Here is a 17,364-nt window from a genome sequence, read left to right on the forward strand (position 1 = left end):
TGGGTTTACGTCGAATTTTGCTTTGTGAATTTTAGTTCCATCCATTGTACGCAAACTGTATGCAAACATTTATTTAGTCGTCAAGATGGTCAGCGTGCTTCGGCAACAAAGAAGCAGATACACATCCATCACAGAAGAGTTTCTGATACTGTACAAGGCGGTTGCCAAACCTTCTTCTCAAGTGTCCATCATTACGCTCAAAAATCCTTTGCCATCATCTTCCCCGACAAAGAGCATGTTCAGAATCCCCGCCAGCCGTATACCAGCTTGCGCCATAAGCTTCTCCAAAATGCGACGTTCTGCGATGACACCCGTGTACTCGGGTGTATCCATCTCGAGATAAGGACTGGCACCTCCACCATGGCCTCTTCGCCCCGTGGTTTCCATGTCATCGCCATCCCCTCCGATGAATCGGCCATTTAGGTCAAATTGAGCTAATTCAGCCTCTACAGATGAATAATGGTGATGGTCGTGTTCCGTAACGAACCGCTCCGACGGCCTCGTATGACCGCCGTAGGGAGGTTCATCCAGAGCTTTCGGCCAAATCAATTCGCAATTCAACTTGTGGGTTGGCTGCGCCCAGTACTGGGGGCATATAACGTTGTCATCGGTCGTCTGTTGAACACCAGTGTGATAAATCAACGAGCGAATCGAAGTCCAGAGTGTAGAGAAGGAGTTCCATGGGAAGCTGAACGATGATTGTGAAAACTGACCAGGCAAGTCGGAAGAGGGGGTTTGCGGACAGGATAGCCAGTCAGACATTTCGTCTTTCCAGGAGCCATATATTCCTTCCCACATGACGCGGCGAACGAAGGGATCGTAAATGGCACCTCGGAGATTGTATTCAACCTGGCGGATTGGGAGAGGTCTGCTATAGTTGTAAGGGATTGTGCGGAGGTTTTTCGCGATAAGGAGTCCATCCCACAAGGAATGAAGACCTAACAAAGTCAATTGTCAAGATTGACATGGTCAAACACCAATAAGGCCAACTTACTGGTCTGGCGTCCGTCAAACAATACTTTGACGGAGTTCCCCCCTCTATCTCTCCCAGTCAAATGTAGAGGCATGTGCAGGTCGCCCAGAAAGTGGACCAAGAACTTCAGAGCCTCATTGGCTGCATTGATGTTTCTCTCCCCCTTCATATATCCTTCTAATATTCCTGTTGTGTTTTGTATGGCACCAAGCACGTTGATGTCCTTTCTTCCCGCCCAACCTCGAGTTCCAGGAAAAGCACAGGTTTGCGACGGGTGGTCATCCAAGGCGCCAACGTAATGCATGGCAGCAGACCAGCGCATGCGGTATTTCAGCTTGTCTGCCCATGCCGCGATAGGCGCAAGGTGGCATTGGGGTTCGTTCGGGTTCGTGGAGGTAAAGTTGAGAATTTCACAAATGGTTGGAAGTACAGTGGGATGCAGATGTATTTGAGCAATCGTAGCGACAATTTCGTGCCCTTTTGAACAGATATATGAGCACAAGATGTGAAGTAGATGCTCCAGAACTCACCAGCTGCACCCCATCCAAAAACACCGAAGGGCAGAGCACTCCCTAAAGCTAGTAGCGAAAGAAGTTTCATCCGGACAGAGGAAGTCCAAGGAGAGATGGTGGTGGTACGAGGACAAAGACCGTTGGCAAGTGGCGTTGCAATGCTCAAAAGAATACAAAAGGGATAAGCCCGCCCGACGCGATCCCTTTTTGGTTATTTTCGCGTAAGTGGCACTGACACGTGATGCGAAACAAACGACACTGTAGCAAAGCACTATCAAAGCTCAGTACAGATCGGCTAGCCAGGCTAGAACGACACTCTTTGATCAAGTCTTCGCGCAAACATCCAAGGCAGTAGACCATCTGACTCTGATTTACGCAAAAGTACTGACAGTTGTTCTTGCTTAGATGAGCTTCAAGTTCAACTTTGATGTCGACGAAATTGACGACGATTTACCCGAAATCTGTACAATGTCGCATGAAGAGAACAGAGAGACCAACGACGGAAAGTCGTCTCAAAAGCAGCTGAAAGAAATATCTATTCAATACCTCGTACGCTCAGTTCCACTTCGTAGAGCCGAGTCATGCCTAAGTGTTTCTCTTTGAAAAGTTCAGCTGGACTCATTACCGTCTCAAATTTCTTGCTCGCCCATTCAAGTACCTCTCTCATCTGGCGAAATACGTTTTATCGCGCGAAGAGATCTCTTTGACGCGAGGTTCCAGCTGATTTCCTACGGGAGTGGTCCAGAAGAGGACGCTACCATCAAAATGCAGGACAAAGCTGCACTGGCTTTCATCGACCAACCGTCCGATCTAGTTCCGGGCGTGTATGAAGGCGGACTGAAGACTTGGGAATGCAGTTTGGACTTGGTCGATTATCTCGATCGGAGCAAGAAGACCGACGCCTTCGTCGCTCGGGGCAAAAGGATTTTGGAGGTAACACCGTCATATACTATTTTTATGCCTGTGCATGACTGGTAACGTTTTCAGATTGGTTGTGGGACAGCGATTCCCTCGATACACATTCTCAACGAACTTTTCTCATCCCCTGTCCACTCAAAAGAGACTGAGATTCACCTCCAGGACTACAACGCGTCAGCGTTGGAACTCGTTACATTTCCAAATATCTTACTGGCGTGGTGTTGGTGGTTTCTCTTTCATTCCTCCCATCGAGACTTAACATTCCTTCAACAAGACATGTCTCCAGCATCTGAAACATTTCGTAACGCTCAGATCTCTAACAACGAAGATGAGAGGGATGACAACGTTTTCCCTGCCCCTGATCCTGCTGTCGCTGCCAATATACCCATCACAGACGAAGTAAAAGCAGCATTCGAAATATCTCTTCTTGAACACCGCATTTCCTTGCGGATTTTCTCTGGGTCATGGTCAACGTTCGATGTTAACAAGGCGGGTGGCAAGTACGATATGGTTCTCACCTCCGAAACCGTATACCGGATGGAGAGTGTCCCTTCGCTAATTAAGCTGATATATCATGCCTGCGAAGGGGCCAGTCAATGCGGTTTGGACTCGCGAAGGAGCTTGCACCCTCCGCCATACTTATGCCTCATCGCGGCAAAAGTATTTTACTTTGGTGTTGGTGGTGGTGTCACCGAATTTATTCAAGCGGTCCATCTTGCGGGAAAATGTGATAACATGACACCAAAGATTGAGACGGTTTGGGCAAAAAATGTCGGGGTTGGGAGAAAGATTCTTCGACTTTACTGGGAATGAATTTTGAAATGCCGTGCCCGAACGTGGTCCCAAGTCGCGCTCTTATATAATGTGCGTTGGGCCCTTCTGCATCCTCCGGGGTCCTTCGAAGGATGTAAATTCCTAATAATATATTAACTTATGATGGAAGTCGTTTGGCTGTGATAGTGATTGTATTCTCCAATATGACCTTGAATCGCTGAACTTTACTACGATAACTAGGTGAATGTTATTTGTGTGCTTCGCAACAGTCTCGAACACGGTGAACCAAGATGAGCTACATCATGTCATGGCATTGAACACATATCGAACCCATCTACCAATAGCTTAAGAATAAATACAATGGCTTTTATGTGGCAAAAGTGTGCATAGTCCGGTTTGCATGTCATAGAATCGGTCGTTAAGAGTCTCAGATGTGAATGGCCAATCTCCAAAAATTAAGCAAGTTCACTCCCTCTTTGCTGCTTTTCTGGCGCAAGGGGGTAGATATATGATCCTTGTGTGAGAGGAAGCTTGTCCCCGTTGAGTTCGGACAAGGAGTTTGGTGTTCCGGCTCTCCAGTGAGGATTTTGAGCGAGGAACTCAGAGGATGGAGCCATACGGCGTTTTCGTCGACGAACGAGGATAAAAGCACCGATGATGAGGGCAAGAAGGACTACACCACTAATGACACCACCCGCTATGACACCAGCGTTTGTGGGAGTTGAGCTCGGTGTAGAAGAGGGAGTACTGTCGCTGAGGGATTGTGTCGGTATTGACGATACTGGTTCCGAGGTCTGAAAACCATCTCCTGAGACCGGATTCGTGGTCTGTTCTACATCAATTCCGGGATTGCCGTCTGGCGTCTATGAATCACGAGAAGTGAGCGACTCCGTGGAATGAATCGATAGAAAACATACAGCGGGCGGCTTGACAGATGACATATGCGCGAAGTGTCCAGCACAAAAGGTTAAGGATAATCTCAGTCGAGAGCAAGTGATGGACGAGAAGAAAATCGTCGAGAGACAGGAGCCTCACTGCATGAACCAGCATGACCATGCACTGCAATTGTGGAATAACCAAGCCTGGTTGTCACAGCCACCCACCATGCAAGCCGCAACACGCTTCGGCCGCACGGTCAAGTTCCCCCGACTCCCACCAACAATGCATATCGTTCCCGTCCCCGTTCGCGACGACAACTATGCCTATCTACTCATTGATGAGCCCTCGAAGAAGGCCGCTGCAGTTGACCCCTACGATGTGGCCAAAGTTGTCTCTGCTGCTGAGAAACTAGGTCTGTGGAGATGCATGACATTGCATGAAAACATGCGTTGCTGATGGATCTGCTTCCATCGCCAGGTGTTGAACTCGTTGCGGGTATTACGACACATCATCACTATGACCACAGCGGGGGCAACGAGGTGCGTATACAGTCCTCTAATCATTGCTTGGATGTTAAAGAATCCTGTGATGAAATGCCCAGAAATTCGTGCGTAGATCTGCTAATTTCTTGAAACGGAAAGGTTCATTTGATAGCGACCACAGGCTTCAACATTTCCCGGTATCACAATCTATGGCGGAAGCGACAAAACACCTGCGTTAACCCAACTTGTCAAGGACAAAGACGAATTCACGATTGGCGAAAACATTCATGTCAAGTGGGTCACACCACCTTCTCTCAACCTGAACAGCTAGATTTACCTTACTGCAAGATGTCTAGCCACCCCATGCCACACTCAGGACTCTATATGTTTTCATGTCACTGATCCCACTAACAACAACCACCCTGGAGGAGTGTTTACCGGTGATACACTCTTTATTGGCGGTTGTGGTCGATTCTTCGAGGGTACAGCGCCAGAAATGGTCTCTGCCTTGAATTATTTGGCCACCTTGCCATCCTCGACAGTCGTTCTCAATGGACACGAGTACACAGCCGGGAATCTTGCATTTGCAAAGTCTATCGAGCCGGAAAGTGAAGGCGTCAAGAGACTTGAAGAGTTGGTGGCAAATAACAAAATTACTACTGGCTTGACTACCATTGGAGATGAGAAGGAATGGAACGTATTCATGCGACTTGGGAATTCTGCCGTAAGGTCTGTGACCCGCAGAGTAAAGAATTTTACCTCTTGATTACGATTACTCATACGTGTCCCGTGTAGGGCTTCGGCCAAGGTCTCCTCCGATACACCTGAGAGCAAGGTCATGGAAGCACTGAGAGAACTTAAAAACAACTTTAGAGGGTAAACCGATGCTTTACTTCTCTCCTAGCACTACTTACTTCTCGTAGATGACAGGTTGCCGCGTCTTTGATTTCTGGATATTTTGATAACCTCTTGTGTAATGCTTGGTTCTATTGTTGTAAGTACACGAATTTCAATTTGTTCATTGGTCGTGATTCGGACAGAAAAGACTTCGAGTCCTTTAGCTCCTTATGAATAACAGCCAAGTCCTGGAGAAATCGGATTATCATGATCGGTCTGATTGATTCGATCCACCATTGACCTTGTTTATTCTCGGAATCGTCGTGAATATACTCCGAATTTCATCGACTTATCTCAGGCCTTTAAGCAAGTCCTTGGACGGTAACACGGCGAACAGAGCATTGTCTGCGGAAATCAGTCTGTGTTCAGCAAAGAGGAAAATCTTCCGGATTGAACCAAGCGTTCTTTCAACGTGTTAAGCGGATGAATATTTGAAATTTGAATTCTCCCACCCGTCTCTTCAAAGCGTGGCACAGGTTACCTTGACGCAAGCATCATTTTCTCGGGAAGCCGGCCATTTCGAGTGTTTGATAATGTAGTAGGCAGGAAAAATCCAATTTTTATGTACATGAATGCTACTTCAGAGATATAGGTCTCTAGATCTCTAGCTGAGAATTACTTTTGACGTGAATTATATCCCACTCCTCCCAGCAGCCTTTACCTTTCCCGCCTCCATCTCTGGTAACCTCATATCCGAATTTCTGTTCTCCGGCTCCGGTAGGAACCCAGCTCTCACAAGCCATGATAGATACCTCCCCATCAACGCGTCATCAACCGTCCCGTTCAATTGTTCCTTATCTACGCCACTCTTTTCCAACAACTCTCTTGTGTTCCTATCATCCAAGTCCGGAGCCTTTGTACTCGTTGGCAGATCATCGAGTACGAAATGCAAAAGCGGGTATAAAGCATTGTCCTGGACTTTCATGACATGCTCCTCCAACTTGCCCCGCCAGGTCAGGTACTCCGTCTGAGTCGTTGCGAAACCGTACTTGGACAACGTGGATAACATCGAGTTGAACGTGGGTAACGGACGTGCAGCGATATGAAGAGCTGACGAGAAATCGTGTTTATCTGGAAGAGGGGAAACGGCTGCAAGGGAGGTCGTGAGAGCGACATGGTCAACTGGAACCATGTTAATGGTGTTGTTAATGTTGGGGACTAGCCCTAGCTGGACACAGCCTTTGACGAGACGCCAAATAAAATCATCTGTGTTGGTCACTGCGAACGGAGAAAAGCTTAGGACTCTATCTGGAAATAGGGAGTGGATAGAACCGACCTGCCGTTTGAGTGTCGCCAACAACGTATCCGGCCCGTATGATATGCCCTCTTAGACCCCTTTTACCTGCCTCGAATAAGAGCTTCTCAGAAACCCACTTCGATTGCCCATAACCAGTCTTTAGTCCCACTCTTGCGCCCTCCAGGTCATCGTCTTCGGGTACACCCTGACCTCTTTGGTCCACTCGTATGGTATCAGACAGTTGAACATAATGTTCTGTGTCAATAGCAGAAGTAGAAGACAGAAAGACAAGCGACTTGGGATTTCCGGTGGCAGCGAGATCTACGGCAGTCAGTGTTGCAAGGACATTAGATGCACGTAGTTTTTCATATGGATAAACCCAATGAACCTAAGACAGACACGGCAATTCAGCAAGACAGACCAACAGAATGCAAGGACACCCACCAAAGCTCCGTTGTGTAGTACAACATCCGCCTCTTCCCCGATTCTCTTCCAGACATCCTCACCCAGACAGAATCTCTCCGATCCCAGATCGCCAACGATAATCTCTAGCCTTTTCTCCTCAACCCATTTCTCGTCCCATACGCCTCTATCCATCGATGCCTCCCTTAATCTGGTGAATGCTGTGGGGAGATCCTTACCTCGAACCAAAGCGATAACTTTTCGCACGCGTTGTTGAGAAAGTAGGTTGTGCAAAACGAATGCTCCAAGGAAACCTGTTGCACCTGTAAGGATTACCGTCGAGGACGATGCGGAAAGCAGCGGAGCAGAGGGATACGAAACCCGTAATTTGGACACTAGATTCTCGTAATCCTGACCATACTCGACAATCTGGTTTTTCTGTTTCTTTCCACGTCCACCAGAAGGAGGAACCAGCAAGCCATCTCCTTTCTTATCACCAGGATCGTCCGTCTCGATTCCGAATGTATTGTAATCATTCCTCAAACGATCCACGGCCCTTGCCAGGCCCTCTGCACTCGGCTCTTCCGCGCCTCCTTCTCTGGAAGATCCAAAAACGAGGCTCAGAGGGGCATCGACCACGAAAACCCTTCTGATCTCAAACATCAGGCGCGTAGCTAAGATTGAGTGACCGCCCATGTCGAAGAACGATTCGTCCAGTGGAATAGTTTCGGGAACCGGGTTGGATGGGAGGATCCTGGAAAAGATTTGAAGGATCGTGTGTTCAGTCGCGGTGGGAGGGCGATGGTGAACAGTAGATTTGGCGCCAGAAGTGACAGATCCCCTGGTAGCAGTGCTCGGAATCGAAGCGATGGCGGCAAGTTGCGCAGTATCGGGGAAAGGTAAGGCCGGTTTGTCGATCTTACCGTTGGGATTGAGGGGCATACGGGGGAGGGGAACGAACACTAACGAAGATAGATAATCATCAGTATGTGTTGAGAACGACGAATAGGAAAGACTCACGAGACGGAACGCTATAACTGGGCAATTTCTTTTTTAGGTACTCCCTTAGCTCCTTGATCAGCCTTCTGTACTTCCTAATGCCCACCACGACACCACCAGCACTACTCTCCTCCTCACTTTCCAACTCGCTTACTTCCGCGCCTTGAGCAGGCACAAAGTAGCTTACCAACACCTTCTCTTCGTCCTTATCTCTTCGAACGAGTGTGACATTTTCTCTGACCCCGGGATGTGTGCCGAGGTAGGTATCGATCTCTCCCAGCTCGATTCTGAATCCCCGAATCTTCACTTGGTCATCTGCGCGACCAGTGCATTCTACAGTACCGTCGGGCAGATAACGGCCCAAGTCACCAGAACGATATAGACGGTCCCGAATACCTTTCCAGTATCGGGCTTCGGGAGGGGGCAAACCAGTAGGTGGGAAGCGGATCGTATCAGCATAAAGCGGATGCGAGGACTTTTTACCGTGTGTTGATAGCGAACGACTATGTCCAACGGTTGCTGGAGAAGGTATGGCAGGCGGAGGTGTACTTAAATCAATATTATTGGTGTTGTTGGGTGATAGCGAAGTACCAGAAGTCGTTCGGGATAACGACCCTTGCGGATTACCACCGGAAGGATTTGTTGTATTCAGGCTGTTGATATTGGCAATACCACCAAACCAGTTTTCCACGAATTTCTCTTTGGAAGAAGCGTCATCCAGATAGCACTCTGCCAGACCGCCACTCCTGACGTAAATCTCTCCAACTTCTCCAACAGCACACATTACATTCCGGTCTGTCCTATTGACCACAAGCAGCTGGACGTCTATCATGCCCTTCCCAGCTGGAATGATTTCCTTCTGGTTCTTGAGGAATGAAGGGTCGGAAGAGAGAGGGGGAAGACGGTAGTACGAGACGGCACGTTGGGTTTCGGTTGTACCATACATGTTTATTATGGCCACATTGGGTGCGAGAGATTGAAGACGTAGGCAATCACGTTTTGTAAGTAGATCCCCAACAAAAAAAGCCGAGGAGAGTGTAGGTATCTGTGCAGCGGAAGGGCTAGGAGCAGAGACTCCGGAAGAAGGCGAAACGACCGGGACGTTGGCTACTTGTGCAGCAAGGAGCTGACCCATGGCAGGAGTCAAATGCGTAACCGTGACCTCCGAATCAGCCATCCAACGCGCAAGCCGTCCTGGAGTATTGATATCGTCCGCGGTGGGGACATGAAGTGAAGCTCCAAAAAAGAGTGGCGTAAACACTAGCAAGATATGAGTTTTCCTGAACAGGAGACGAAGGACAAAAAGCGTACTATCTCGTTGAATAGGATCATGAGCAATCCCGCTTAACATCGTGAACTTACTCTTCTCGCTTAATCCGAACGTCTCTCCCATCCAAGGGAAAAAGTGAGTGAGACTGTAGTGCCTTCCTTTGACGCCTTTGGGTATTCCGGTACTTCCACTTGTGAATGACAGTGTCCCAATACTGTCTGGGCCTAATATGACGTTAGGATCAGTCTCGCCCAAGTTGGCGTGTGAGGATAGTACGTCGGAATCTTTCGGGTCAGCAAGTCCACCAAAGATTTCGCCCGAAGGAAGGACACGAAGTGCTGGTACTTCAACACGGACCTTGAGTTCCGTGTTGAGGAATTCACGCACGGTGGGGTGTAAAGTACCTGCACCCTTGAGAATAACAAGACCACGGGGTAGAGCAACGCGAAGGTATATAATTTGTCGGGTAGGTGGGTACGCGGGGTCTGTATGAGCAATGGTTTGAAAACCGTTGAAATGATGCTAACGAGAAAACCCACCAATAACAGAGAAGGTTGCACCCGCTTTCAACACGCCCATCACAGCAACTGCGAGATCAACACTCCTGTGAGCATAAATCATGACAACTTCCTCTCTCTGGACTCCCCCTTTCAGAAGATGGTGGGCAAGGACATTTGCCGCACGTCGAACGGCGCCATAAGTATATGTGAGTTTTTCTTGAGGGTCGGAAAGGAATTGCGCAGGAAGACTTTGAATGATACAAGGTCGATCGGGGAATGCTTTCGCGTTCCTTGAGAAAACGTCGGTGATAGCACCCTTCCAGTCACACCAGTTAAGGTCGGCTATGGGATCTGGAATGGCTTGTTTTTGTCGTGGTGTAAGGATGGGGACCGAACCAACTTGAGATAAAGGGTTCTGTGAAACTCTTCGTAGCAGAACGGAGAGTTGGTCAACAATGGTGGAAATCCTCTGTTCACGGAAATAGAGAGAATTGTAAAGAATTCTGAGATTAAGATGGGGTGCTATAGCCGAGCGCGCGGAAGTGGTTGCAGAACGGGAAACGAATACTGTCAGGTCGGTCGTGAGATTTGTGGACCGGATAAAATCGTCCAAAGGACGTTCTGAATCCGTCTCGTCGAAAAATCGAACACGGAAAATAGGACCTTCGAGTTTCAAAGCATTGCGGAGGTCTGCAAAGGGAACCGAGTCTCCTTCCGCCTCTCTCTCCACCTGTTGAACTCTTCTGACAATAGCCCAGAACGGATCGGTGGGATCGATAGATAATCGTAGTACGAGGGGGTGGATATCCGTTGCAGATGAAGAGCCAATAACTATGTCCGTATCTCCGGTGAAACGATGTAGCAGAACAACAAATGCTGCAAGAAGGAGATGGAACGGGGAAGGTCTGTGTTCGGGTTCATCAACCGATTCATCATCACTAATTCCTTCGTTCTCGTTGAAGAGCGCGAGTTTGAGGAGACTGCTCGAGGTTTGTTCTGGAAGCTCTGCATTCAGAGCAGCTTCGATAAGTTTATTAGAGCCTGATAGCCTTGGATAGTCTGTTGGTAGAGCTATTGAAGGCAAATTTTGAAGTCGAGTAATTACTCGAGCTAGTCGTGAAGAGGAATCCATAAAAATTACGAAATAAGTCAAGAGTTAAACACGGTCGGCTACGTGGAAATAATCGGCCGGAAGTTCAAAATCGTTACACACCCAGCGTCAAAGAGCTTTCGCCCTGATAAGTTCGCCATGACTCATATCGATAGTTTACTTAGTTTCCTGAAGGGAATACGACAATTTTATTACCACTTACTCTCCCGCTCTTCGGTCGTTCTACTCCTCTCGGGTGTGCCAAACAAGTCGCCAGGTTCCTCTGTTCTGTTAGGCTGAGTTGAAGGCGGGTCTACCGAACGTCAAGATAGTATATAAATACATACCACGATCACACTTATCGGTGAGGTGAGTTGTACCATCGAGACTCTCCAAGTTTTTCTTTGATGCCCTGATGCATACGCAATAATGATAACGATACTCTAGAGGAACCGGCGGACTTGAGCAGCTGAATCGCTGCAGAGATCACCTATTCAACTTTAAACGTTCAGCACCACGACCGAGTCCATCAACCACTGCCCAACGAACCGCCCCACTGACTACAAGTATAGGTTGGCCTTGGCATCAACCGACAGGTATCGATGCAGCTTGCGAATACGACACGGATTAAGAGATCTGTTTATCAGAACACGTCAGATACATTGTGGTCAACAACCCAGACAAGGCTACCTTAGCCACGAGGTCTGCATCTACTTCGTGAATTGTTAAACGCCCTCGAGTCGTCCTGGTTTTCTTGAAAAACCTTACGTTCGAGTTGATGACAGTTTGATCCACATCGAGGATTCTCTATAACGCTTTCGACATCATCAGTGTCAGATCCTAGGGTATTATTTTGAAAAACGCACCACTTGTCTACATTTTCCAGTCGGGTGGATTAAGCGCAATGGCTTTGACCTTCACTAGCAATTCTCCTGGGGCGTTGAAACGTCGCACTTGAGTGCCTTGAATAGAGATTGAGTGGCAGCGATTTATGTCTTTCTCAGACGAGGCAATCGTAAGAGGGTGATGAAATTGGTTATTTCGACTCGGAAAGCCTTCTACAGGCTATATTGATAACAAGAGGCAAGTTGAGGTCCCTGAGTTGCTTCTGTAGATATTATCTTGAAGTTGTAGGAGAGGGATGGTGGTTGTAGCGTGAGAGATCTCCGACACGCGCTCAGAAGATGTCTTTCGATCTGTACCCTCTTGCTACCCGATCTCAAATAGAGAATACGCCTTCCAGAGAAGACGGCATACCTTCTGAATTGGAAGAAGATCTCAGAGCTTATGGCGCAAAACTCATTCACGAGGCTGGCCTACTTTTGAAGCAGTAAGACTGTTGCTCTGTTCCGCTCTTACTCAAAAATTTATATCGTCCTCGGAGGACAGAAAACAAGTCGCTGTCGCGACTGCGCAGATTCTTTTCCATAGGTTTTGGTATGTCTCGTCTATGAAGCAGTTTGGAATTGGGGTGCGTCTAGAAACGTTACACTTTTGCTCTCTCCGCTCACCAATCGACAGGATGTAGGAATGGGAGCACTGTACTTGGCATCTAAACTTGAAGAATGCCCTCTCAGGATGAGGGACCTCATCAACGTGTACGACCTAATCCAACAATACCAATCCCACACCATCAATCCCAAATCCGCCGAATTTCGATACGCACCTATGTCTTACTTTGGTTCAACGTTTTACGACCTAAAGGACGCGTTGGTTGTCGCTGAGATGCAGATACTCAAACGCCTGGGGTTCAATGTTCATGTCGTGTTACCCTACGGGACTTTGATAAATTACCTACGCGTGCTTGGATTGACAAGTCGGGAGGATGCATGTACGAAAGCTTGGGGTTATCTGAATGATGCGTGCGTTTTTCAATCATCCTCATCCTGTTTGGAAGCTGAGCCGCTTCAATTTGTATCTTTCAGGATGCAAACACCAGTCTTCTCGCTTTACCAGGTACCAACAATAGTTAGCGCTGCCATATATCTCACCACACGCCATCTCAAAATCTCCTTACCATCCAAATCCCCTCATGGTTGGTGGGAACTCTTTGACGCCGAGTGGGAGGACCTGTGGAGTGTTTGTGGGTATATCATGAGGCTGTACAGAGAACGGAAGGAAGAGGATAGGAAAAGGGTTGTAACCATGATAGCTAAACAAGGTGTACGGAAATGGTTGGAGGAGAATCCTCCAGAAAGCGGTCCGATACCAAAATGACGAATGTATCCCGTTCAACTCGTTATTCGTTGCGGTACCCGCACGGGAGCACGAATCTTGGCTCTAAGTTGTTAAGGAATGGGGTCATTGGGTCGTTCTACACTGTGACATGTTGATCGAACGACGCATCCGGGAGGGCCACTGTATAGCCGAAATGAAAGGGATTATTCGGCACGTTTGCGAATGAAAGGGTTGTTTCTCTACTAGGGTACAGAAGAATTTCTGAGTGGTAATTATAATATAACATGCATGACTATGATGAGGTTGAAATTCATACCAAATTAATGCTATTATGGAGATTTCTATAGCATAACTCAAGACAGCTCAAGAGCCGTGACTTGAGCCAAATTTGGTGCTGTTCCACGATGAGCCAACCGCAGTCGCCTCCTACAGACCTTGAAACTGTCCTTACCACAGAAATAAAGTATGTACAAACCCAAGTGCTAGTTACTTCAGTGCTGATCGCCAACAGGGAGTGGCACTTTCGTGAGTAATGACTCTCAAGGGTCTCCAGTCTCGATTTATCAACCGCGGTCGTAATGGCTGACAGTAACGTACCTCCCCAAGATATCTATTTTCATCAGAAAAATTCAGCGGAGCACCACGAAGCCTTGATATTGCGAGATGCTGTTTTAAAGTTGAGGCGGAATGGCGCGTTCGTGGCGGTTCCTCTTTTTCGGGTGAATATTGAACCAATGGGTCCGCATCCTATCGGTCAGTCTCTCTTGGGTTACCAAGTTCAGCGTTTGAGTAAATTGATTACAGGTTCATACGAGATTTGGGCTCCTGCCGAGACATTCTCTTCCGTTTTCTCATATCTTTGCATGAACAGAGGAAATTTGAGGTGGTCCTTCTCGCTTTTGGACGTGACGGCAATTCTAACGCGTTGTATCCAGTATTCTCGTCCACCCTCTGACAGAGCATGCTGTGAGTCTTAAGTACATCGGTCAGTTCTGTGGCTTACTGACACATTGTTCGCAGCGAGCGTAAGTCCGTATCGGATTTCCCATCCTAAGCCAGATATATTAAATTCATATCCATAGAGATCACGAAATCCACAGCGCCTGGATTGGTCCCCCAATCCCGTTAGATCTTTCCACATTACCGGTGCGGGAGGATAAAATCCCGTTGCAATATCCAAGTCTTAGTGAGTCTCTGCTTTACATATTTATGTGAGCGTGTAACCAACGTTGTTCGGTTTAGAACTTGGGTATTCCGCATCACGCGCCTTATCAATCGAGGACCGTCAGCGACTGGGTGCGAATGTAGAGAACACTCTGTTGAAACATGAGCCAGAAGCAGCCAGGGCGCCGACTAATTGATTAGGTGACTTTCTAGTTTATTCACGTCGACGTCGGAGTGACAGACGTTTCAGGAATCGTATCTGTGGTTCGCAATGCATGTATGCATGCCCGAGGAATGGAAAGCGGTTTGATAGCTATTTATTACTCTCACTTATAATGTAAATATCTCCTGCGGAATACAAGGCGCAGACAAAGAAATGAAAAAAAAGCCCCAAAAACCATTTAACTTCGCCCGGCACGAGCTAATCCTTAATCACTTAAAATGGCTTGTACTACATTGCTAACCCTTAATTGTCGTAAGTCGGTATAAGTCTAGACACGAAATAAGAATCAGTCGTGTTTTGCATACAGATCCTAGGACACTGACCTGACCACAACCAACGAAGATGATGGGCTGTCCTGTCACGTATGTCATCGAGAGCGCAGCTCCGACCTACATGACAATGTTAGGCATCGTTTGTTAGTCATTATCATCAAAAGCTCGCCTTATCATCCACAGTATCCCACTTCGTGACTAACATGCCGTCTATTCCTCTTTCCTTTCCAGATCCCGAAGTTGCAGAAAAGTCGCGGAGAGCACGATCAAATTTGGTCAACTGATCAACCGCTTCATTCCCAACAAGGGCTTCTCCCACGAATAGAATCTTGTCTGGGTTGTTTACTGCAACTAGTTTCGCAAGGGCTCTCATGAGAGGCTACATGTATCTGTCAAGATTGAACAAGAGGGAGTCTCAGATCGACACTCACTTCATTATCCTGCATTCGCCCCGCAGTGTCGATCAAGACCACGTCGAAGTCGTTATCGCGAGCTATGACACAAAGCTGTCAGAGATGAACGACGTAGACAGGTGAAGCACAGTTACCATAAGAGATGGCTTCCCTGGCAATGGCAGCAGCATCCTTCCCATATCCACGCTCGAAGAGTTCTACTTTACTTTTGCTGTCACCTGCATCATTGACGCCCAGCATGCTGAGATTCCGAGCATGAACTCGTAATTGTTCCACGGCGCCACTCCTACACCTATTAGAAAGGACAGCGTTGACACCCGACTGTTAAACGAACCGGAAAGTGTCGCAAGCGGCGATCATAACGCGAAGGTCATTTTGAATAAGCCAAAAGCATACTTTAGCCAGATTTGTACTTTTTCCAACGCCATTCACACCGACAAAGGTGATGGTGTAAGGCATGCGCTGTTGAGTAGACGCGAGCGGCGACGAGAGCTTATTCCGAATCGAGAGTAGTAAATCTGTTGAAGTCTTCGGCGTGAGTATCCGAGTCAAGGAAGTCGATAGGGCGACCTGAACGGCAGAATTTATGCCTATCGAAGCCCAGCGAAGAGCGGTCAGAGAGTGTCCTAGCTCAGAGTCAAAAACGAGGGCGTACTCTGGAATCCTCCGACTTTCTTTCCGACTAAGCTCTCACCGACCGCTTCACATACTTTATCTGCAATCTCTTTCGCAACGTTCTTCTTCATCAGGTGCTGCTTCATTCCTTCCAGCACGGGCTTGAGGTCTTGCTCTGTCAAAATTTTCGATCCCGTTAATCTTGTAAAAAGGGAGCTCAAAGCTCCAAATGACCCAGACGTGGAAGATGACGCCTTCTCGGTGGATTGCAGTGCGCGTGATATTACATTATCGGTGTCATCCATTCCAGCTGAATCTCTCGAGAACTCCCAGTCTTTCACTTCATAGAGTCCATCACGGTTACAGGTTCCAAGCGATGCTTGATCTACCAAGGCTTGGAGATCACGGGAATTTAGATCATCTGGCGATGTCGCTTTGTCCAAACTAAAGTCAAGCGAAGCCATATCGGACTCTGATGGGGCTTCATCACCCCATTTACGCTGAGCTTTCGTTCTAGTCTTTTTCTTCGACGGGAACTCGGAGCTGGCCAGACGGAAATACGCGGTAAGGGTCACGGGTGATACGAGAAGAAAGAGATATACGTACTCGGAGGTGGGGGTGCTATCTCTGCCACTTCCGGTATCCGAAACCGTCCGTCCTCCACGTCCTCCACGTCTACCGCCCCGCCCCCGCAAACGATTTTTGAGTGCCTGAACGTTGCGTGCTATTGTTTGTTCGTCCTGCGGAGTATCAGATGACACTGGCGAATTTAGAAATGAGCAATCGTTTGCTATTGAAAATTTGTGGGTAGCGTACCAATATCAGGATCGTCTGAGGGTGGAGTCGAGTTTATGATAGGTTGAGTTCGGTTAACGTTCCTCAACCTTTGCTGGCGCTCCTGTAGGTTTGCGTTGGTGGTTAGAAAAGTAGCTAAAAAGTCGAACAGACCTGTGCAGCTTTATCTTCAAAACTTTTTAACACTTTGTCAAACACTTTATTCCAGCCTTCAAACGCGGTGGCGAAGTTGAACGGTGTAATAGCGTCCTTGGCTACGACTTGCCCAGAATTGACTGCGTGTAGTGAAGCTACAAAGGTTGTTATTATCGGCTGGAATAATTTCACGAAAAGAGTTTTGAGGGCGGATAGGAGCTCATCCACATAAGTCAATTGCAAGATACGCTGGTACGCAACCTATATGGTATTAGATGATATCCTGGCAGAGGGAGTCTGAGAAACTGACCACGAATATTAATTCCAACTCATTAACGAACGTCCATTTGACGGCATAGCTGCCCTTTTCATATTTCTCCTCTGACGTTCGTCCTTCGATCAGGGCTTCGCGAATTAGAGAATTTACGGGGGATTCGGAAGAAGAGGCTAGTTGGGATGCATCAGGAGTGAAGGAGCGAGACCATAAGACTATTCCTCCTGAAAAATAATAATAAGAGAACAGAAAATACGCCAGAGTGAATGCAAGTAACCTTTATGAGATATTGAGCAGTGGTCCAACATAATGGGGCAATAGAAGGCTGTTTGTCCGGCAAATCAAGAGGGTGGCAGTGTGCT

At 47.7% G+C, this 17,364-nt stretch overlaps 9 protein-coding genes across 10 annotated transcripts; 5 read left to right on the forward strand and 4 right to left on the reverse strand.

Annotated features, from left to right (window-relative positions):
- Positions 1–177: 177 nt before the first annotated feature.
- On the reverse strand, positions 178–1,639 carry E1B28_002529 (uncharacterized protein; the record flags this gene model as incomplete). The annotated part of the gene is made up of 3 exons (XM_043159453.1): positions 1,504–1,639; positions 995–1,450; positions 178–938 (listed from the first exon to the last, which is right to left on the reverse strand). The coding sequence occupies exons 1-3, from the start codon at positions 1,571–1,573 to the stop codon at positions 178–180; spliced, it is 1,287 nt and encodes a 428-aa protein (XP_043003054.1). The 5' UTR covers positions 1,574–1,639.
- Positions 1,640–1,890: 251 nt separating this feature from the next.
- E1B28_002530 (uncharacterized protein) lies at positions 1,891–2,209 on the forward strand (the record flags this gene model as incomplete). Its single annotated transcript, XM_043159454.1, has 2 exons — positions 1,891–2,034; positions 2,093–2,209. 2 exons carry the CDS (start codon positions 1,891–1,893, stop codon positions 2,207–2,209), a joined length of 261 nt encoding a protein of 86 aa, XP_043003055.1.
- A 41-nt stretch (positions 2,210–2,250) lies between these two features.
- Positions 2,251–3,216, forward strand: E1B28_002531 (uncharacterized protein; the record flags this gene model as incomplete). The annotated part of the gene is made up of 2 exons (XM_043159455.1): positions 2,251–2,418; positions 2,473–3,216. The coding sequence occupies 2 exons, from the start codon at positions 2,251–2,253 to the stop codon at positions 3,214–3,216; spliced, it is 912 nt and encodes a 303-aa protein (XP_043003056.1).
- Positions 3,217–3,469: 253 nt separating this feature from the next.
- Positions 3,470–4,262, reverse strand: E1B28_002532 (uncharacterized protein). Its single transcript, XM_043159456.1, has 2 exons — positions 4,095–4,262; positions 3,470–4,040 (listed from the first exon to the last, which is right to left on the reverse strand). The coding sequence occupies exons 1-2, from the start codon at positions 4,116–4,118 to the stop codon at positions 3,633–3,635; spliced, it is 432 nt and encodes a 143-aa protein (XP_043003057.1). The 5' UTR covers positions 4,119–4,262; the 3' UTR covers positions 3,470–3,632.
- Position 4,263: 1 nt separating this feature from the next.
- E1B28_002533 (uncharacterized protein) lies at positions 4,264–5,576 on the forward strand. Of its 2 annotated transcripts, none has more exons than XM_043159457.1 (7): positions 4,264–4,468; positions 4,534–4,595; positions 4,658–4,663; positions 4,720–4,832; positions 4,887–5,267; positions 5,334–5,414; positions 5,462–5,576. In XM_043159457.1, exons 1-7 carry the CDS (start codon positions 4,282–4,284, stop codon positions 5,463–5,465), a joined length of 834 nt encoding a protein of 277 aa, XP_043003058.1. In that variant the 5' UTR covers positions 4,264–4,281; the 3' UTR covers positions 5,466–5,576. The 2 variants fall into 2 exon arrangements, with proteins under 2 accessions (XP_043003058.1, XP_043003059.1); XM_043159458.1 differs by having other exon boundaries at positions 5,469–5,576.
- Positions 5,577–5,959: 383 nt separating this feature from the next.
- E1B28_002534 (putative NRPS-like protein biosynthetic cluster) lies at positions 5,960–11,003 on the reverse strand. The gene is made up of 6 exons (XM_043159459.1): positions 9,883–11,003; positions 9,385–9,828; positions 8,095–9,333; positions 7,117–8,036; positions 6,712–7,060; positions 5,960–6,653 (listed from the first exon to the last, which is right to left on the reverse strand). The coding sequence occupies exons 1-6, from the start codon at positions 10,973–10,975 to the stop codon at positions 6,067–6,069; spliced, it is 4,632 nt and encodes a 1,543-aa protein (XP_043003060.1). The 5' UTR covers positions 10,976–11,003; the 3' UTR covers positions 5,960–6,066.
- Positions 11,004–12,128: 1,125 nt separating this feature from the next.
- On the forward strand, positions 12,129–13,199 carry E1B28_002535 (uncharacterized protein). Its single transcript, XM_043159460.1, has 4 exons — positions 12,129–12,263; positions 12,318–12,404; positions 12,455–12,795; positions 12,859–13,199. Exons 2-4 carry the CDS (start codon positions 12,384–12,386, stop codon positions 13,148–13,150), a joined length of 654 nt encoding a protein of 217 aa, XP_043003061.1. The 5' UTR covers positions 12,129–12,263; positions 12,318–12,383; the 3' UTR covers positions 13,151–13,199.
- A 303-nt stretch (positions 13,200–13,502) lies between these two features.
- E1B28_002536 (uncharacterized protein) lies at positions 13,503–14,606 on the forward strand. Its single transcript, XM_043159461.1, has 8 exons — positions 13,503–13,574; positions 13,623–13,864; positions 13,916–13,994; positions 14,047–14,077; positions 14,132–14,136; positions 14,194–14,297; positions 14,354–14,476; positions 14,526–14,606. Exons 2-7 carry the CDS (start codon positions 13,690–13,692, stop codon positions 14,470–14,472), a joined length of 513 nt encoding a protein of 170 aa, XP_043003062.1. The 5' UTR covers positions 13,503–13,574; positions 13,623–13,689; the 3' UTR covers positions 14,473–14,476; positions 14,526–14,606.
- A 79-nt stretch (positions 14,607–14,685) lies between these two features.
- Positions 14,686–17,325, reverse strand: E1B28_002537 (uncharacterized protein). The gene is made up of 12 exons (XM_043159462.1): positions 17,280–17,325; positions 17,039–17,226; positions 16,747–16,989; positions 16,615–16,696; positions 16,405–16,558; positions 15,839–16,341; positions 15,518–15,773; positions 15,318–15,469; positions 15,202–15,263; positions 14,940–15,149; positions 14,822–14,887; positions 14,686–14,766 (listed from the first exon to the last, which is right to left on the reverse strand). The coding sequence occupies exons 1-12, from the start codon at positions 17,308–17,310 to the stop codon at positions 14,704–14,706; spliced, it is 2,010 nt and encodes a 669-aa protein (XP_043003063.1). The 5' UTR covers positions 17,311–17,325; the 3' UTR covers positions 14,686–14,703.
- Positions 17,326–17,364: the final 39 nt, after the last annotated feature.

The sequence above is a fragment of the Marasmius oreades genome, chromosome 10 (assembly GCF_018924745.1).
Source record: "Marasmius oreades isolate 03SP1 chromosome 10, whole genome shotgun sequence".
In the NCBI taxonomy this organism is placed as follows: domain Eukaryota; kingdom Fungi; phylum Basidiomycota; class Agaricomycetes; order Agaricales; family Marasmiaceae; genus Marasmius; species Marasmius oreades.